Source organism: Gossypium hirsutum, chromosome A11 (assembly GCF_007990345.1).
Source record: "Gossypium hirsutum isolate 1008001.06 chromosome A11, Gossypium_hirsutum_v2.1, whole genome shotgun sequence".
Classification (NCBI taxonomy): Eukaryota; Viridiplantae; Streptophyta; class Magnoliopsida; order Malvales; family Malvaceae; genus Gossypium; species Gossypium hirsutum.
In genome coordinates, this window is record NC_053434.1 from 31,936,892 (window position 1) to 31,957,636 (window position 20,745).

A 20,745-nucleotide genomic window follows, 5' to 3' on the forward strand; every position below is an offset into this window, starting at 1 on the left:
ATTGACGATGAAAATATCATGATAACAGTTCATGACGAAATAAGAAATCATACGACGGAGTTATACGCCGAACTGGTTCACGTAGAACAATGGAATATAGTAGATGAAATGCTTACTTCATCTAGACTATACATGGAGGTGCCAACAATGTCCCAGGGAAATCCGTCTGGGCAAAATCGATTGCCGTTTTCTATTGACAATTTTTTTGACCCATTCGATTAACTCTGACTTAATTGATTGACAATAATTTGACTTGATTCAACCCTTCTGATTTGACTTTGACATCATTTTCTTCCCTTCTTTTCAAACACATTTTCTTCAACATGGAAATAGTTCGAATCGTTTAGAAAATCCGGCTTGTGTACACCGATTCCCCGTCCCCAAGCCAAAACTTGTTCTATTTTAGCACTTAAGGGGAGGGGCGTTCTATTTCAGTAATTTTTTTGTTTTAGTTTGAGACCTAGATATGCAGCTTCAGCAATAAAAAAAATGTTTGCCAATTCAAGTTAATCCGCCTTCATTTTTGTTATTAAAAATAGAAGAATGTAATGGGGACAAAGGACACTTGCCAACTCATTTTACTAGCATATATATGTATATAGCTTCATATTTAGAGGCATTAATAGCCATTATTCCAATATGAAACAAAGGCCCCAGGTTGATGATTAGCAGTAGCTTATCTCTGACATACTTTCATGGTGCGAGTCATCATGGTGGTGAACTCGGTTATGTCAATCAAGCCATCTCCATCAGCATCCACCCCTCGAATCATTTTCCGACAAGTTTCCAGATTACACCTCTCTCCCATCTTCTTAAGCACCGCCATCAATTCTTCGGCGCTGATTTTCCCGTTTCCGTCCAAATCATACACCCGAAATGCACTTTGGATGTCATTGACATTGATCCCTTCTCCCATGTTCTGCATCATCTCCATGAACTCCTTGTAGTTGATGAAGCCATCTCCATCGGTGTCGATTGCGGTAAATGCTTTGGTCACCTCGGCACCCGTCATTCCTTTGCCAAGTACTTTCAAAGCTGACTTGTACTCTTCCTTGGAGATCTTACCATCTTTGTTGGTGTCGAATTTGTCGAACAACCATTTCATTTCTTCCACATTGGGCTGATAAGTTCTTGAAGACACATTCGACTTTAGGCTGTCCTTGTTGATGCTCATCTGTGTTGTCGGTTTCCTTGACAACTTCCTTGGAAATGCTCCATATTTGAACTCGATAAAACTCAGTTTTGACATTCTGTTTGATGGTTTTCTTCACAATCTCCTATGTCAAGTACCTCTCCCTATATATATATATATATGTATGTGTGTGACAATTTGACTTCTTTGGATCAAATTCTAAGATCATGTTGGAATCTCTCTTTTAATTTCGGGACCTAAAATAAGGCAAAAAAAAAAAAAGTGGTCCACTTGGGTTTGATAATTGATATTCTTATTCTAAGAGGTTAATTTGCATCCATACAAGTCGAGATTCTACGCGGAAATGGCATGGCGTAACCAAAATGACTTTGCTACCATGGTAGGCAAAAGCTAAAGCATAAAGAAGGTATTCTTCCACTACAAGTTGAATCATAGACACATGACCTTACTAGATTCCAATTCGACTCGCCTTTCGGCGAAGGCTTCTTTTTTTATCTGTAAATTACGTATCAAAGATGGGACCAAATGATCCGAGGAATTACGCGCAAGGAAAAAATGCTGAGTGTTATTGGTCAATTTTCTTTTCTTCACCTAGCAAAATTTGTTCAAGGATAAAATCCTATTTCTGTTATAGGATGGATTTATCTTTTTTTTATTCCTCACTTTTAAAAACAATTCTATCACTATCACTATTTCTAAAATTCTATTTTGAAAATTCAAATTATAGAATTAATATAATAAATAAGATTTGATTTGTTTTATTTATTTTATTATTTATCATTAAATATATATACAAAGTTAAATATATCAATAATATATAATAATATTAATAATACATAAATATATAAAGGAAAATATGTGTTATATATACAACTAATTATATACTTATACTTAATAAATTATATACTTAATGTTATATTTTTATATTTTTAGGAAGTGGCGACAGGATTTGCGGAAGGATACACCATTATTGTTTCGGTGCTTTTTTTTTTCTAATCACATATCTAAATATTGATATGGGATATAACTCCGAATAATATAAATCTTAATTAAATTAAGACTTAATCAACTTATAAATTAATTGAAGATAATTACCTCTAGTTAATTATGTTTTATAGATAACAAATTGCATTTTAATTTTCTTGTATTAGACCGATTGACATTTTAAGTAACTTTGATTGAGAGTTTATAATGAATTTTTTTTTTTGTATGGCATTCTCTTAACATTTATTATAGTATGACTCAAATAAAATTAGCTAAGAAATGAAATAGGATTTCATCCAAATTATGCATCAAAAGAGGTTGAATTTAATAAGTTTATGGTTTAAATTCCAACATTTGAAATCCTCGATGAAATCAATTACCCAAAAGAGAAAAATCCTAAAACTCATAGAAATTGAAGTTTGAATTTGTAAGAGTAAGACATTAATGGCTTTTAGTGTAAACCATGGGAATTTGTTTTTGTTCCTATAAAACCTTTGGATATAAACTAGGGTCGCCTGCCTGCATTAGACATTTGTGGTTTTCATACTAAAAGAACCCAGATATACCAAACTTTTAATTAATTGAACACCAAAAAAGCACAAAACGACAAGCAGTGAGCATTGAAGTAATTTGTAACCTGGAAAAAAAGAGGCTAATTCACAAGCATTACTGATATTAAACCCGGGATTTTGCTTTGATCCTCTTCCACTACTGCATTAATACCAGTCAGTTGCTCGGCTCTTTTTGCTTGGACAAACCAATCTGTTCTAGCCACCACTATGACCATGACAGTGGCACATACAACTTGAGCTGCCAATAACCCCAACCAAAGGCCTAACAATCCTATATCCATCACAAATCCCATTACAACTGCAATTGGCAATCCAACACCATAGAAGGATCCTAAATTTATGTTGGCACCCAATGTCGGCCTTGCACTCCCTCTCAGAACGCCACAACCGGTGGTTTGTGGACAGTTCCCTAGCTCACAAAGCCCTGCCACTGGCATCACCATTGCTGTCAACGACAAAATGGCTTTATCGTTTGTGAAAATTTGTCCCCAAGCGTTTCTCATTGTTGTCATGAATGACATAGCCATGAAACTAGTTAAAACAGCACATGATAATGCGATCATGGACGAGGTTTTAGCCGCACTTGGCTGGTTGGCTCCCAACTCATTACCAACCCGTGTCGACACTGCTAGACTCAAAGACGAAGGGAAGATATAGGTGAGTGAAGTGGCTTGTATTAGGATTCCCATTGTAGCGACTGCTTCTGGGGCATTGATAAAAAGTCCTGAAAGGACTATCATAAGCTCGTACCACCACCATTCCAAGCAAACAGATAGGCAACAAGGTATAGCAAGGCAAAGTATTGGCTTCCATTCATCGAAGCATTCCAGGGACCAACCTTGCCATGTTTTGTCACAAATGCCAGAGAAGCATAGGTAAAGCAAAAGGGTAACAAGCAAATTCAAATCTGTTAAGTTGACTGCCACAGCTATACCTTGAATGCCAAGGCTAAGATGGTGGACAAGGATGTAGTTGATAGGAGCATGCAAAGCAAGGGAAAAAGCTGCAGTCAACATAAGAGGGAGGGCTATGTTTTGGGTTCTTAAGTAAATTCTTAGAGGGTTTATTAGAGATTGGAAGAGTAGATCTGGGAGAGAGAATGCCAGATAAGTTATTGAAGCAATGGTTAGCATGTAGCAATCACATGTTTTATTATTATTATTATTATTATTATTATTATTATTATTTGGATGTAATGATGTAACTTAGTTGTATTCCAACTAAGTTTGTTAGTGTAGTAGGTGGTGATTTATTTTAAGTGGATGTAATGATGTAACTTAGTTGCATTCCAACTAAGTTTGTTAGTGTAGTAGGTGGTGATTTATTTTAAGTGGATGTAATGATGAAACTTAGTTGTATTCCAACTAAGTTGTCAAGTTGTAAGCTTGTATAAATAGGCTTTATGCCATTTTAAAAAAATATGAATGAATTCAATCAAGATTTCATCCATATACTCTCTATTTTAGCTTTGCTTAAAATTTATTTCATTTTTCTTCTTTGTTTCTGCCGCAAGTCTCGATTCTTGCTCGGCAAGCTTTTGTTGAACCTTGCTATTTGTTGCACTTAGCTCCAACAATTGGTATCAAGAGCCTATTTCTTAAGGGATCTGTTATACAAATTCATGGCTTCATCAAGCTTTTCACCAGCTGCACCTCAAGTCTTCAATGGAGAAGGCTACCACATATGGGTGGTTAAAATGAAGACCTACCTACAAGCTTTCGATCTGTGGGAGGTAGTCAACTCAGATGTTGAACCAGAGCCACTTAGAGGCAATCCAACAGTGGCTCAAATCAGGCAGCATGCTGATGAGAGGACCAAGAGGCACAAAGCCATGTCTTGCATCCAGAACTCAGTGTCAGATGTGATTTTCACAAGGATTATGGCCTGTGAATCACCAAAACAAGCCTGGGACAAGTTGCAAGAGGAGTTTCAAGGGACAGAGAGGACAAGGCAGCAACAGTTGCTGAACTTAAGGAGAGATTTCGAGAATTTGAAGATGAAGGAAGAAGAAACTATCAAGCAGTACTCTGACAGGATTATGGCTGTGGTTAACAGCATTAGGCTCCTTGGAGAGTAGCTCAAGGAAGCTAGGATAGTGGAGAAGGTTATTGCAACTCTGCCCGAGAGGTATGAGGCAAAAATCTCATCTCTCGAGGACTCAAGGGACCTGTACACCATCTCCCTGACAGAGTTGATCAATGCTTTATATGCTCAAGAGCAAAGAAGAGCAAGCAGACTGGAGGAGCATCAAGAAGGTGCCTTTCAGGCAAGAACAAACACTGCCTACAAAGGCAAGAAGGCCTGGAGAGACAAGCCAAGGACTGATGTTGCAAGAAAAGAGGGTCAGACTTGCAAGCACTGCAGAAGGGCTGGTCATCCAAAAGAAAAATGCTGGTTCAATCCAGATGCTGTATGTCAGCATTGTAAAAAGAAGGGTCATGTTGAGAGAGTCTGTAAGAGCAAGGCCAAATCAAGGCAGAGTCAGTTTCAACAGATGAAAGCTGAGGCTCGAGTAGCTAAGGAGGATAGTGACCAAGAGGAGCAAGTCTTTGCTGTGTTATGCTCAGCTGCTCAAGAAAGGTTCTCATCTGGTTGGCTTCTAGACAGTGGATGCACCAACCACATGACACCTGATGCTGCAATCTTCAAGTCTTTAGACAGAAGCTGCAGAACTAAAGTCAAGATAGGAAATGGACATTTTATTCAAGCTGAATGCAAGGGTGATGTGCTGATATGCACCCCCACAAGTGCCAAAGTGATTTCAAATGTGCTTTTGGTGCCTGAAATTGACAGAAACCTGCTCAGCATAGCTCAGTTGCTGGAGAAAGGTTATTCTGTTGTGTTTAAAGACAACCAATGCCAAATCAATGATCCAAGTGGATCCAAGCTGATGGCAGTTCCTATGGCTAATAAGAGCTTTGTAGTTGACTGGACCAGGGAGTCAAACATTGCCTACACAGTCACATCAGATGAATCCAAGCTTTGGCATCAAAGACTGGGACATGCCAACTTCAGATCGATGGCTCGAATGGTCAGAGAGGACTTGGCTGAAAACTTCATCAACTCAGTGGATCATGATGATGTGTGTGAAGTGTGTCAGCTAGAAAAGCAGGCCAAACTCCCATTTCCCTCGAATCAAGCCTGGAGAGCCTCTGAAAAACTCCAACTGGTGCACACTGATGTGTGTGGCCCTATGAGGACTGAGTCATTAAGTGGAAACAGGTACTTCATACTGTTCATTGATGATTTTTCAAGATATTGCTGGCTTTACTTCCTAAAACAGAAATCAGAGGCGGCCTCAGTGTTTTGGAAGTTCAAGACTGCTGCTGAGACTGAAACAGGTTGCAAGCTGAAGTCCATAAGGTCTGATAATGGGACTGAGTACACCTCAGCTCAGTTCCAAGCCTTCTGTGATAAGGTAGGCATCAAACATCAACTTACCAACACATATACACCTCAGCAAAATGGTGTAAGTGAAAGGAAGAATAGGAGTTTGATGGATATGGCCAGGTGCTTGATGATTCAGAAGAATCTGCCTAAAGCACTATGGGCAGAGGCAGTTAACACTGCAAACTACATTCAAAATAGGCTTCCAACCAAGGCCTTGGATCAGAAGACTCCATTCGAAGCCTGGTTTGGATTCAAGCCATCACTGGCTCATCTGAAGGTCTTTGGATGCATCTGTTATACTCATGTACCTGCTGTCAAAAGGGACAAATTGTCTGAAAGGGCTCGACCTGGTATTTTGGTGGGCTACAGCACTGTTAAGAAGGGCTATAGGATCTTGGATCCTTCAACAAAGAAAGTGTCAGTCAGTAGGGATGTGGTATTTGATGAAAAGTCATGTTGGAACTGGGAAAAACATGAACCTGAGGAAGTTTCAGAAGGACTTCCAGCAGATCAAGCTGAGCCAGATCAAAATGTTCCTGAAATGGACATTGATGATGAACCATTTAGAAGAACAAGACCATTGACTGAGATTTATGAAAGAGCTCATGTAGCCATAGCTGAACCAAGCAATTTTGAAGAGGCTGAAGCTCAGCAAGAGTGGAAGCAGGCAATGGCTGAGGAGATTAGCATGATTGAGAAGAACCAGACCTGGGAATTAGTTGAAAGGCCAGTCAAAAGGAAGATAATTGGGGTGAAATGGGTGTACAAAGCCAAGCAAAATGCTGATGGTACCTTGAACAAACTGAAAGCAAGGCTAGTTGTCAAGGGGTTCAGTCAGAGGTATGGCCTGGACTACCTGGAGACCTTTGCACCAGTGGCCAGGCTAGACACCATCAGATTACTGATTGCCTTAGCAGCACAGCTCGAGTGGAAGATCCATCAACTCGATGTGAAATCAGCCTTTCTGAATGGTTTCTTAGATGAAGAGATCTATGTTGAACAACCACAAGGGTTTGAGATAGCTGGCAGAGAGCATATGGTCTACAAACTGAAGAAGGCCCTATATGGCTTAAAACAGGCTCCAAGGGCTTGGTACAGCAGAATCAATGGCTACTTGACTAATTTGGGATTCGATCGAAGCAAGAGTGAGCCAACACTGTATGTCAAGAAGCAAGGGACACAAACACAGCTCATTGTATCCCTATATGTTGATGACCTGCTGGTGACAGGAGGAGATCGAGCAGTGCTGGTCGATTTCAAGACCAAGATGCAAGAAGTATTTGAAATGTCTGATCTAGGGGAAATGTCTTATTTCCTTGGAATGGAGGTGACTCAAGCACAAAATGGGATATTTCTAAGTCAGAGAAACTTTGCCACAAAGATTCTGACCAAGTTCTCCATGCAAAACAGTAAAGCAACTAAAACACCTGTTGCTGTTGGAGAAAAACTATCGAGCCAAGGTGATTTTGAGAAGGTTTGTGAAACAACCTACAGAAGTCTAGTTGGTTGTCTGTTATATTTAACTGCCACTAGACCAGACATAATGTATGCTGTAGGATTGCTCTCAAGGTTCTTGCATTGTTGCAATAAAAAGCATTTACAAGCTGCTAAGAGAGTGCTTAGATATGTCAAAGGCACTTTGAGCTATGGTTTAAGGTACAGTAAGGAAGGAAATCTGAAGCTGGTTGGCTACACTGATAGTGACTGGGCTGGCTCGATAGATGACATGAAAAGCACCTCAGGGTATGCTTTCAACCTTGGTTCAGCCATGTTTTGCTGGAGCTCGAAGAAGCAAAGTCTGGTGGCTGAATCTACTGCTGAAGCAGAATATGTGGCAGCTGCAAGTGCTGTCAACCAAGCCATTTGGCTAAGGAAAATCTTAGCTGATTTGAAAGTGCATCAAAAGGAAGCTACTGAGATCTTCTGTGACAACCAATCTTCAGTTGCAATTGCTAAAAATCCAGTGTTCCATGGAAGAACAAAGCATTTCAGCATCAAGTTGCATGTTGTTCGAGAAATGGAGCAAGCTCAGGAAGTGAAGCTGATCCATTGTAATTCTGAGGATCAACTTGCAGACATTTTGACTAAAGCCCTTAATGTCACAAGGTTCGAATGTCTAAGAAGGAAGCTAGGTGTTTGCTCCATGCAAACCAAGGAGGAGTATTGAAGCAATGGTTAGCATGTAGCAATCACATGTTTTATTATTATTATTATTATTATTATTATTATTATTATTATTATTATTATTATTATTTGGATGTAATGATGTAACTTAGTTGTATTCCAACTAAGTTTGTTAGTGTAGTAGGTGGTGATTTATTTTAAGTGGATGTAATGATGTAACTTAGTTGTATTCCAACTAAGTTTGTTAGTGTAGTAGGTGGTGATTTATTTTAAGTGGATGTAATGATGAAACTTAGTTGTATTCCAACTAAGTTGTCAAGTTGTAAGCTTGTATAAATAGGCTTTATGCCATTTTAAAAAAATATGAATGAATTCAATCAAGATTTCATCCATATACTCTCTATTTTAGCTTTGCTTAAAATTTATTTCATTTTTCTTCTTTGTTTCTGCCGCAAGTCTCGATTCTTGCTCGGCAAGCTTTTTGTTGAACCTTGCTATTTGTTGCACTTAGCTCCAACATAAGTAGAGGCAACTGAGGAGATAACTGGGTCTTGTCCACAAAAGAGAAGGATGGACTCAATGTTTAGCCATAGAACTGAAATGGGCAAACAGGCAATTGTAAGGATGGCTATGGTGCGTTGAAGGGTTTGGCCCATAAGAGGCCATTTTTTGGCTCCACAGGCTTGAGAAGAAATAGCTTCCATCCCCATTGCAAGGCCAGAAATGACAGAATAGCCTGTAATGTTAGCAATACCAATAGACAGAGACCCTCCTGCCAATGCTTCCTTGCCCAATTTCCCCATAAAAAACATCGATATTACCGATTTTCCATAGATAAGAAGACCAGTAATTATCATAGGCAAGGCTATTGCATAAAGCTGCTTGATCTCTTCAACAACCTGAGAGAGAAACAAATGACAAAAAGATATTTTCCTTTTTGCATTGGATTTATCTGGTTTTCTTTTTTACCTATTAAAAAGTTAGATAAAAACCACGTACAAAGAACAAGGAATAGTGGCGTCACCATGTAACTAACCTTTGAAAGTGATGGTTGCCAAGCTTGACACTGGTACTGAAAGGAATCTTGCTCTTCTGGTGAAACATCCTTAACACATTCTTGAGATACTCTATCAATACCTTCATTGAGCAACAAAGGAGCAGTAGAACTGTAATAAGTTGCAATTCCCTTATCACTCATTACTTTTAGTCAGAATAAAACCTGGAGAGTATATGTTTCTTCTCAAAAACATGCAAGAAAAGAGAAAAGACCAGAGTTTTGGAGTAAAAAAAAGGACCAAGAGAAAAAGGGTCAGTCAATACAAGCTTCCTCTCTTTTCTAGTAGTATGATCAAGTGCATATACCACTAGAAGCAAACTAGACAGGTAGAGCTTTGTTTTGAGAAGACTGAGAAGGGAGTGAGGGGAAGATAGAGAAAGAGGGGATGAGAAATGGAGGAGTGTGGGTATGGAGGCATGGAAGGAGATAAGGGGGAAAGGAGGAGGCCATGCGGGTGGTTCGTCCTTTTCTTTGAAAAGGGCGCGTCGGTATACCTCAAAAAGCACTTTTTGTTTTGTAAACAAAATGCTAGCAGTCCTTCCAAATGCCAAACATGGAAAGCTGTCAACACATCATCAAAGTTCAAACAAACCCTCTATAAATCTCTGAGATATCCACTGTTTTGTCTCTCTCCATGGACCGTCTTTTCCCTTTGGTCCTTTTGTAATACCTGCTCTCCCTGAGCACGTGCACTACTTCCTTTCCCTTCCTACTCATCATATCATGCCAAATCTTCAAGCTTTGGGTGTGAAATACTGAAATTTTATCACTATTACTTGTTAGCTGTTAATACTTTCAGAACAACAATGCATATGTGCTTGTCAACGTGGTAATGAGTGCATTAACCTATTCGGTTATATCAGCCAAGAAATTAATCATTCATTCATTTATGCTCCTTATCATATATATGATGTTAATCATTCTTGGTCGTGGTCTGTGGGCGCCTAAAAATAAAGTAATAGGGTATAGGGACCCAAGCAAAATTGGCAGAACAGCCAGGCAATTACCATTTCCTTCAATCTTTCCCTTGATGGGAAAAAGAGAAGAGGGTGGTGTAGATGGTCACGATATCCTTGTTCAGGTCTGCCAACGGAGCGTAATGGCCCCTTCACATAGGGACAAAGAAAAGGGGTCTTCAAAAACTCTTATTAATATATTTTGCGAAGGTAAGAGTACTTCATTCTATTAGACATGGCTAAGAAGGCTATGGTTTCATTGATTGGGAAGGAAGTGGGAACTCCCTCAAAATGGGCTCTGCTCCACTTTGGGAAGATATTTCTTACTTAGACTGATGATATCCAATTGGAAATGAACAACGATTTCTCGATTTCCAAAGCTGTTGCTGTTGGGGACCCTGCCACATGCTGATTCCAAGCAATGGCCTAACTGATCCCCCACCCCGTTATTGTTGTTTTGTTTGATATCTTTTCGGGGTTAATTCAATCGTAATTTTGATATTTTCCCTTCTTACATGTTGGGATATGATATGCTGATCGGACTAGTTGTTAATCAATGGAGAGACGATTTGCCTTTTATTTTAAAGCTTCTAATCATAGTTCCAAGTTTGAAATAAGATCAGGGCCTGGGAATGAAAAACTTATTTAATATTGATACTAAAGCTCCATTTGTGAATCAAAAGCATTCATCTGACTAGAATATGAATGAAACAGAGCCCTCAGATGAATTAATTGTTTGATTTTTGCTCCCATCGTCTTAATTTGTTTGAGATTTGCTAGCTAGACAACATAGCTTTTTTTATCTTGATTTCTAGCTGATGAAGTAGTCATGATTCTTTTTCTTTTCCAAAGCAATTAAAGTCATGATTTAGATGAAAGTATTAGAAGCATCTTTTGGAGGAAGCTATCTTTAAAACAAACAAATGGTCCCTAATGATCCTTAGTCGCATCTGAAATATAAATTTTGAAAGAGTTTATGAATGTTTTCCCTTCAGCCTCAGTCCACTCGCAAAATGCTCACAAGCTCTTCAGTTTTTACCAAAATAGAGCTCTCACCAAACCCCTCAATTCACCCTCACCCTCAATGCTCACAATGCGTGACACTCCCAAGCCCTTCAAATCCCCCCCCTTAAATAGAGCTCTCAAGCCTCGACTCTAAGGTGTGCCTCCCCAAATTCGAGGGTCTTTCCTCTACGCATATAAGAGTCCAGTTCACAACTCTGGTACCATTTGACGTAGCTAGACCATTTGGTCTGGCAGCATATAACAGAAAAGTACCACCGCTCCACAACGCATATAGGAATCTTCATGAAGATTCTTCATGTTTTGTTCTCCACCAGTCGCTTACGGTGTCTGCAACTGTAAGTAACGATTTGCTTTATTTTTCTCCAGGCTGCATCATTTATTACTTCTTTTAATAACTTCCTGTCGCCATTTCACCTTATGGATCGTTTTGATTTCTAGTTTCAGAAAGAAAACAAAAGCTGGTTCCCCAAAATGAATGAGGATGTTGGTCGATAGATCACCAGCTAGTTCTTAGTTCTCTAATGCGGCAATTTGCATTGAATAACTCCCATCCGAGTAGGCTTGTTATCTTCTAAACAACGGATAACATTGTTATTCGACCAGGTCCTCAGCTAGCAATGGTTCACATTGCACACAGTGGAAAATGGAGATCACCTCCTTCATGGCTTGGATTGACATTCATTTACTGTTAGCATATATGCTTCAGATAACTGCTTTATTGGCTACCATTAGCTAACATGGAGCTCAGTTGGTCTCTTCGAACATGGTCACATGGAGCTGTCTACTTGCCTTGACATTCATTTCCCGTTAGCACACTTTAGAGGACTGCTAATATGTGAAGTTATCTCCAACTAGACTAAAACCAGGGAGTTTTCTTAGCAGTCTTCCTTCCATAATAGACCTGACTGTGTTGGCGTCTTCCCACTTTCCAGCTGCTGCGTAGATATTGTGAAGCATCACATAAGATTCTGAGTTTTGTGGATACATTTCGAAGAGCATCTGAAAAATTCTGTGTCCAATTTCAATGTTCCCGTACATTTTACAAGCACCTAACAGGGATTCAAGCATGCCTAGAGAAGGTTTGAATGGCTGTCTATTGACTATATTATAAGCTTCATGCAAATGACCAGCTCGTGCAAGAAGGTCAACCATACAAGCATAATGCTCTGTTCTTGGAGATAACCCATCTTCAATCATACAGTTGAATACCCTCTGGCCTTCCTCAACTAAACCAGCATGGCTACAAGCCGATAAAAGACTTAAATAAGTAATGGCATCATGGCTCACCCCTAAAAGCCACATCCTCGAGAAAAGCTTGAGGGCACCTTCAGCATCTCCATGCAATCTGTATCCATTAATCATCACACTCCAAGAGACAGTATCTTTTTCAAACAAGTAGTCAAACAGCAATCTCGCAACAACAATGCTTCCACACCTTGCATATAGGTCTATGAGGGCATTACTAACTACCACATCTTTGTCAAAGCCCTTGCATATGATATAGGCCATCACAGAATCCGCTAGATTCAGGCTGTTTAGTAGAACACATGAGGAGATTAAACTTAAAACTATTATATTGTCAGGTTCCAAACTTATCTGGAGCATTTCACAAAAAACAGCAACTGCTTGTTTGGCATTTTTGGTATCAACATGCACAGACATGATAGCATTCCACAAAGAAATATCACATCTTTTCCCCATCTGAAAAACTAGGATGCTCAATTTTATTTTACCAAATCTAGCATACATTAAGATAAGAGATGTAAGAACAGTTGTTTCCTCTATCATCCCTGTTCTGAGTGCAAACGCATGGATGGACTTACCCTGTGACAACATGCTGCACATGGGCAATAAATTTAGTATACTTACTTGATTTGGTCTTTGGTTCTCCTTCACCATTTGAGCAAACAAGACTAGAACATCATTTGATAAGTTGTAATGCCGGAAGCCAGTCATTAATGAATTCCAAGAAACTACACTTCTTTCAGGCATGGCATCAAACAATCGTGATCCAGCATCAAGCTCTCCACAGTTACAATACATACTAATTAGTGCATTTGTCAATGAAACATCAGAGTCCCACCCAGTTTTGATTGCATAACCATGAAGGATTGTTCCTTGCCTGAAATTTTCATTCTCACTATAAGAAGAAAGGATACTTAGCAAAGTTACAGAATCCAACTTCCCTCCCTCTTTCTGCATCTGGTGAAGAATCACATTTGCCTTATCCTTTTGTCCACTGTGTACATACCTAGATATCAAAGTATTCCATGATACTGTATTTTTAGTTGCCATTCTTTTAAATAGCCTAAAACAAGTGGAGAGTAAAGGACAGTCAGCGTAAAATGCCAGGACTGCATTTGAAACATTAATATTTGTTTCAAAACTTCTTCTAACCACAAATGCATGTATCGACTGACCAAGTAAAATGTCACCTAGATTCAAGCAGGCAGAAAGGATGCTAACAATTGAAATTGCATCAGGACTGAACCCTTCCAATTGCATTTTGCGAAACGCAACCAAACTTTCATCTGGTAGTCCATTATTTACATAACCAGAAATCAGCACATTCCATGACAGCTGTGTTTTGTTTGGTATCTGATCAAACAAAATTTCAGATGAACTTATTTCCCCAAGCTTAGCATACGTTGACATGAGAGCTGTCAATACAGAAACCTGACTTCCAAATCCATGTTTAATAACACAACAGTGGAGAGATCCGCCATAGCTAGTATCAAAATAGTTCTCACAGGAGGGAACAGTAGACACAAACGTCACTGAGTTAGGCTGCACATCATTTCGAATCATTTCCCGAAACATCTCAAAACCTTCGAAAAACCTCTCATTCTGCGTATAACTATTGATCAGAGCATTCCAAACAGAAACATTCCTTTCCACAGCAAAGTAAAACAGTTTCCTAGCACTAGATAAATCCACTTCACTTTTATACATTGAAATAAAAGCAGGAACCAAAAAATCGTTGAAGAAGTATCCACATTTAACAGCCAAACCATGCAGAGATTTACCAAAATAAAAATACCCCAACCGCGTACATGCAGGGATTATACTTGCCAGAGTACTGACATTAGGCTTTATGTTCATTCCCTGAATTTTCCCTAAAACCCCCAATGCTTCTTTATCAAGTCCATTAAAACAGTAACCAGAAAGCAAAGCATTCCATGAAACCAAGTCAGGGTCAGAAATTCTATCAAACAGTTTCCGCGCAATCCCTATATCGGCATTTCTCGCATAAAAATCAATAAAAGAAGTCATAATGACAACATTTCTTTCATACCCTTTTCTCAAAACAACGCAATGAATCTGCTGTCCAATCCCAGAAGCACCTAAAGCTGAACAAGCCTTAATCACGAAAGGAAATGTAAAATCATCAGATGGGCAATTCAAGACCCGGCATTTTGTATAAACAGACAAAAGATCTCCATATAGACCATAACCAGAAAGACCTTTCAGCATTAAGTTTTGGCAGAATAAACTTGGGTTTTGAATTTTGTAAAAGGTGGAGAGAGCCAAATTTGGAGCACCCAGATAAAAGCAAGATTTAAGAAAATGTCCTAGCAATAAGTTGTTTCTTATGAGACCTCGTACGATGAGAAGGGATTTAAGCGGCTTTAAGTCTTGGATGCTTTGACAGTGCTTTAAGAGATGCATGAAACTTGAAAAGGAACCACATGGAAGTTTTAAAACCATGGTGGTGTTCCGCCATTAATAATTGTTCATCATCTGGAGTTCCGAATTCGGACAAGCCTTTGAGATTATTTGTAAGGGTTTTTTTTTAGGTGTAAAAATGGTTGAATTATGATCTTTATATATGCCAACCCTTAAGGATAGAACCAATACTAGGGTGAGTTGTAAGCTATTTAAGCAAAATCTCAGTAGTATTAAGGATAAAAGTAAAAAATGCTGAAAAGCTTTGCTTCTGTTTAAGGATTGATAGAACCGATTTATAAGAAAATCTTGGGCTTGATTATGGATGGAGACGGTAAGTTACCCGATTCTCGAGATGTAAATATGATTATAAGATATTAAGGAAAAATTCCTTAAATTAATCAATGTTCAAAATAAAGTCAATGGATTCGGTTTAGGTTACGAGAATGTATTTAATATGTATTTGAAAATTTTTCGGAAGTGGGTAGTGGATATTGAGCAACAATATATAGGTATTTGCTCTATTCATGGAGGCATTTTGGATGGATTGATTCTCTTTTTTAATCCTATCTAATAATTTTAAAAGGATACAATCTATTTAGAAGATGATACCGAAAAGTTTTAATTTTATATTGGTCTGAAGAGTTCATTAATTGTTGAGGTGCTTTAGCCACTAGCATATTTATCACATTTCTATAGAGAAAAACTAGGATACGGATAAATTAATTAAACTTACTCATCATAATTCATATGATGTGTGCTTGTATGAGGTCTTCCTACTAAGAGGGACAAGTTTGTTTTTATAATAAGTTTGAGCATCATTTCTTATCACTAAAAAAATTTCATACAATTAGTAAAAATTTAGACATATATAATTTCAAATCATATCGTTAAAATTGAAGGTTTGATTTCTAAAAAAAAAATTCATAAGTGATATTTCTATATTTGTGTGTTAGAAAACATAAGTACTTAATTAAAAAAACAGCATAGTATTTAATATGATGAAATATTAAATTCAGTATTTAGAACATCCAAAACATGGTTTTCTTTTTTATTTACAATATCTACTGCTATAGCATGACTTCAATCAACCCTCGCTTGAGCATGAAATGCAACTTCTAGTAGCCATATGTTGTTCTCTTCATCACCCTCATGAACTCATCTATGTTTACCTCACCATCACCTGCATCCAGAATTGGCACTAATTAATAGTGTTTTTGCTTGGATTGAGATAGCAAAGTGTTCAACAAATTAAGTGAAGAACGCAATGGCATATGAAGCCTATGGCTGCACCAACATCATATTATACTATATAAAGATTCAAGAAGAGCTTACAATCTCGGTCGGCTTCCTCGATCATATCTTGAATCTCTTTCTGGGATAAGAGTTCACCAAGGTCCTTTGAAATGCGATGAATGTCTTGGACAGATATCTTTCCCTGGATCCAAATAAAGGAAGAATCAAAACATGAACAGCTTACACCCCAATCAATTCCAAATATACAGAAAACGGAGGTACTTACATTGTTATCTTGATCGATGATTTGGAATGCTTTCATAAGCTCTTCGTTAGTGTCCCTCTCCCCAATCTTGGCAGTCATCATGTGCACAAACTCATCAAAATCAATAGCACCACTGCCATCCCTGTCCACATCCGCGATCATTTGTTTGATTTCCTGTTGCGATACAGCACAGAAGGATTTGAAGAATATATCAACTTCATATGCTATCTATCTATTAAAGGATAATAGCAAACATCTCAATAATTACCTCTTCTGTCATCTCAAAACCAAGAGCCCTGCAATGCTAAATACTTTTAGTTCCCGATTGTCGATATTGTCATTCACAAATGCGAAACAGCAGAGACAAAAATGTTCATACCTCATGGCCACATTCAGCTCTTTAGCATCAATGGTACCTGTAAGCAAATTTGAACTATAACTTAGCATAATGCCGAGCACATGTATCGTGGATAAATAAACCCCATAATAACAAGCCATTCCCATACCTGAGCCATCAGTGTCAAATAATTCAAATGCTTCCTTAATCTCTTGCCTCTTTTGTTGGCTTAATCCCTGCTGACGTCCCTTAGGCTTGCCTTTCTGCGATGCCCTTCCATAAGCCTAATGGTGTAATCAAAACATCCATTAAAACATAATGAGCACAGTTCAAGTTCTCTAAAAGATTCAAAACACTATTCCACTCATATATGCAATCTCAGTAAACCATAAATAAACAAAAGTTAAATTAACTTAATGGTTTTATTATAAAAAACCCGAATTTCAAAATTAATCCCAAATTAAATCTACCAATAGTAGACAGTAAAAGAAAGCAAACCCACAAGAAGAATCAGAAAAATATATATCAAAAACCCATCTTCAACAAGTATTTTAAATAGATGATTATTATCAATTAAAGCAAACTGATCTGAACGATTAATACGAAGAACATACCATGGCTAACTCAGATACTTGATTTGAATATTGAATTTTGAACAAATATAGGAATTTTGTTTTGGTTTAACTTTTTAAGATTTGAAGCCGAAGCCATAAATATATAGGCAGTTGTTTGATCATTATCGCCAGAATCAAAAATTGCAAGTCAATGAGTCATGATAGGCCCGTTGTAAAATTGACTTGCCTAATCTAATTATAGGCCAGTGGGCTGATAATTTCGGGCTCATTTTGAAAAGAAAATTCCATGAAAGACAGAAAAGAGTAAGAAAATTCCATGTTTCATACATACTGAGGTACAACAATGAGCAGACAATTGTTTAGCAGTCATCCACTAAATGCTTCCCTTATCACCTCTAATATACGATTTGCTACGTCGGGCCCAAACAATCTTGGGAAGCTTGAGCCTATATCAATCTCAATTGTCTTGTTCCTAACCAATCCATCCCTCTTCTCCAAATATGCCTTTTCCGCCTCATCCACATTTCTGTTTCCACAAGCACATTGATCCAACCATATCCCCAATGCTTCTTTCACCACGGGATCTATGTGATCCTTTATAATCTCCTCCATGCGTCCTGGTCCGTCTCCCTCAGTCCCCTCTGTGTTGATTCGGATCATGATCGATGTGGGAGAGGTGAGACATCGAATGTAAAGTGCTGAGGAGTAGTAGGGTTGAACTTCTGGGAGTTTCTCAAGCGCTTGCCTAAGTGATTCAAGCCGGGTGTTCTCATAAAAAGTTTGAAGGTATTCGGGATATAAGACTGGGTCCTTTCGAGGTGGTAAATCCAGAATGAGAACAAGTGACGTTGGGCTATTCTGTATGAGCTCTAAAAGGAAATTCGGTGCATCTGTGGAAGCATTCAGATAAGCTGAAAGGCTTGTTATATCCAGTGCTCCCCCTGTTGGCAGCTCACAGTGTAACCAACTTCCTAGCATGAAATCAACCTGAAGAAACCACATTCCATATGTTCAGAATCCCGAAAAGGGAACATTAAACAATAAGTTTAATAAAATAAATTAATTCCTAAGTGGCAACACATAAATACAGAATGGCAGCGTTGCGAGTTAGTAAAATGGATATCAGATGACCACTCTCAGATGGTATATGAAGCAATATAGTGTTTTAACATAATGAGAACAGCAGTGAATGGTGCTAAATTTTTGTGTAATGGCAATGGTACAACAGTGTTCCTGAAGAGAAAGAACCTATGCACCTTCATTAAGTGTTCTAATAGCCAGAGAGCTAACACAATATCCTTAGATCAATATCATCTCTACCTTTCGGCATCAGCAACCAACTCTGGTAAATTTAAGCCTTTAAAAACATGAGTTTGGGGCCTGGGATGTTACTTTAAGCATCCTTACTGTAAAGATCCATCTAAAATTTTAACCAGAAAAGAAGCCAGGTGCAGCATGCACACAGAAGTTAAAACTAAGAAGTAGGAAGAACTTAAAATCACATAAAAGCACTTCCAAATTCATTGATCATACCAATATTGGCAAACATGTCATCCTCCTTACAATTCATTTGATTTACTTTCTCGGGGGAAATAATGGTGAATGCAATTCATTTTTCCTTGTAAAAACTTTATTAGGCATGCATTTCTATGACTGTGTGTGTGTCCATAAGATCTTCATAAAACAAAACAGGCTAAGCTAAGATTATATGGAATCATATGACGAACTTTTGCAAGGTCTTTTTGTTACCAGCCACCCTAAAACCTCAAAACACAGACTAGTCTGAATAATTTACCAATATGCACAAGTCCAATACACGACCACAAGCCACTATGCAAATCTTGCATCCAAAATCATTTTGCTTTAACTTCACTATACTAGTTTGTGATACTGCATATAAAATAACCTAGTGTGGAAAGTTTTGAACACGTCCTATGACCAATAAACCAAACCAATTCGGCCTGTTGAAAAACAAGTTGGAGAAACTCAGCCACATGAACATAAAAGTTTTAGGCATGGAATTAATCAACAATTCAACGCTATACCCTTGCAATAGCAACTCGTGAAGCAGTTAATCATCAAAAAGATGCAATTTCCACTCAATTTGAGCTCACTTAAGAAATCGTCAACTCAGGTGAGCTTACTTTAGTGTTTGTTCCATGCAATTAAACAAGCAACTAAAATATTGAAATTAAAAAAGTTTATAAAGTAAAGTAAATACCTGAGAAGAGGTATGGCCTGATCGGATATAAAGTGAGCCATGGGAGGTTTTACTTGGATTGTAGTAATGTTGTAAATCGGAAGGTAAAGTGCATGGTTTGAGTTGAGACTGTAGACGGTGCTCCATCGTGGATACGAGATCGATCATCAAGTTCCTACGCGGGGCAGTGACGAATGGGAAATCCATGAACTTTTTGGGGGAATTGTCCATGGGAGATGCAGAGGATGCAAAAAATTGGGGTCTGGGTGAAGGTTGAGAGAAAGAAGAAGAAGAAGGTGAAGATGAGAGTGAAGGAAGTGGGAAGTGTGGGAAAACGACAGCCATTAGTTCCAGTTGTCGGATGGCTGCCCCTTTGCTAATGCACAGAGGTTATGGAAGAATACAAGTTACTCCGTTACGGAACTTGAAAGAACAGGCGGACACGACACCAGCATCCTAACCCCGTAGCCTACGACGGATTGATGTCTTAATATCCATTTTTTTAATATTTAAAAAATATTTTTTAAAAATTTATTTCTTAAACTATATGAGTATTAATATTCTTTTTTAATATTTAATTAGTAATAAAATTAAACGTAGGATCATAAAGAAACTATTTGATAGCACAACCTATGAAACATCAAACTTTTACACAAAACTTTATAATCGTTCTATAAAGATTAATACGTGGTTAAGAAAAAAAATTAAAATTTGATCATATGGTATAAGGTTAGAGAGAGTTTTTGATGATTAAGAGAGAGTTTTTGATGATTAAGGGAGGGGAGTTGAGAACTAGGAGGTAAGAGAGTAGAGAGGATTTCCAACTTCAATTGTTCTTCATAGGGTATTTTAAAGAGTGTTCATACTTCACTTGTCAAAGTAGTTAGTAGTTACATCTTAACCTGATATTGATTGAGTTAAATAACAACATAAAACGAGATATCAACTAGTTACATCTTTACCTGGCATTGATTGAGTTAAATCGGCTAATAGCAAACTTTTCACTAAATCTGGAGGATCGTTGTATACTTACAAACTTGAAATTCTAGGAATATAACATTCAGCCATATTAATATTGATTTGTCGATATATCATTTCAGACTAACCATTATATTTTAAAAATATTTAATATGTGTATACAAAAATATGTTTATAAATATTAAACAAATAAGAGTAAATCAATTTCAAATAAAAAATACTCATC

General features: G+C 37.9%; 4 protein-coding genes across 5 annotated transcripts; all 4 read right to left on the reverse strand.

Moving 5' to 3' along the window:
* Positions 1-676: 676 nt before the first annotated feature.
* Positions 677-1,249, reverse strand: LOC107958815 (calmodulin-like protein 30). Its single transcript, XM_016894707.1, has one exon. The coding sequence runs from the start codon at positions 1,247-1,249 to the stop codon at positions 677-679; it is 573 nt and encodes a 190-aa protein (XP_016750196.1).
* A 1,451-nt stretch (positions 1,250-2,700) lies between these two features.
* LOC107897709 (protein DETOXIFICATION 49) lies at positions 2,701-11,017 on the reverse strand. The gene is made up of 3 exons (XM_016823257.2): positions 9,260-11,017; positions 8,749-9,122; positions 2,701-3,822 (listed from the first exon to the last, which is right to left on the reverse strand). The coding sequence occupies exons 1-3, from the start codon at positions 9,419-9,421 to the stop codon at positions 2,790-2,792; spliced, it is 1,569 nt and encodes a 522-aa protein (XP_016678746.1). The 5' UTR covers positions 9,422-11,017; the 3' UTR covers positions 2,701-2,789.
* A 1,073-nt stretch (positions 11,018-12,090) lies between these two features.
* On the reverse strand, positions 12,091-14,736 carry LOC107958824 (pentatricopeptide repeat-containing protein At3g16610). Its single transcript, XM_016894718.1, has one exon. The coding sequence runs from the start codon at positions 14,734-14,736 to the stop codon at positions 12,091-12,093; it is 2,646 nt and encodes an 881-aa protein (XP_016750207.1).
* A 1,161-nt stretch (positions 14,737-15,897) lies between these two features.
* LOC107897716 (caltractin) lies at positions 15,898-20,011 on the reverse strand. 2 transcript variants are annotated; one of them, XM_016823265.1, is made up of 8 exons: positions 19,563-20,011; positions 17,735-18,328; positions 16,936-17,050; positions 16,809-16,845; positions 16,698-16,725; positions 16,451-16,603; positions 16,264-16,366; positions 15,898-16,111 (listed from the first exon to the last, which is right to left on the reverse strand). In XM_016823265.1, exons 1-8 carry the CDS (start codon positions 19,884-19,886, stop codon positions 16,047-16,049), a joined length of 1,419 nt encoding a protein of 472 aa, XP_016678754.1. In that variant the 5' UTR covers positions 19,887-20,011; the 3' UTR covers positions 15,898-16,046. The 2 variants fall into 2 exon arrangements, with proteins under 2 accessions (XP_016678754.1, XP_016678773.1); XM_016823284.2 differs by lacking the exons at positions 17,735-18,328; positions 19,563-20,011 and adding an exon at positions 17,381-17,549.
* Positions 20,012-20,745: the final 734 nt, after the last annotated feature.

What these genes read in the sequence shown, in the direction of transcription:
- LOC107958815 (XM_016894707.1), bottom strand. Translation starts at nt 1,249, where the DNA reads ATGTCAAAACTGAGTTTTATCGAGTTCAAATATGGAGCATTTCCAAGG.
- LOC107897709 (XM_016823257.2), bottom strand. Translation starts at nt 9,421, where the DNA reads ATGAGTGATAAGGGAATTGCAACTTATTACAGTTCTACTGCTCCTTTG. An exon ending in GGCAACCATCACTTTCAAAG is followed by an intron (nt 9,123 to 9,259) that starts GTTAGTTACATG and finishes TTTCTCTCTCAG; the next exon opens with GTTGTTGAAGAGATCAAGCA. An exon ending in GTTATCTCCTCAGTTGCCTC is followed by an intron (nt 3,823 to 8,748) that starts TACTTATGTTGG and finishes CATTGCTTCAAT; the next exon opens with AACTTATCTGGCATTCTCTC.
- LOC107958824 (XM_016894718.1), bottom strand. Translation starts at nt 14,736, where the DNA reads ATGCTGAAAGGTCTTTCTGGTTATGGTCTATATGGAGATCTTTTGTCT.
- LOC107897716 (XM_016823265.1), bottom strand. Translation starts at nt 19,886, where the DNA reads ATGGCTGTCGTTTTCCCACACTTCCCACTTCCTTCACTCTCATCTTCA. An exon ending in CAGGCCATACCTCTTCTCAG is followed by an intron (nt 18,329 to 19,562) that starts GTATTTACTTTA and finishes TGGTTTCTTCAG; the next exon opens with GTTGATTTCATGCTAGGAAG. An exon ending in TAGCAAATCGTATATTAGAG is followed by an intron (nt 17,051 to 17,734) that starts GTGATAAGGGAA and finishes TTACACCATTAG; the next exon opens with GCTTATGGAAGGGCATCGCA.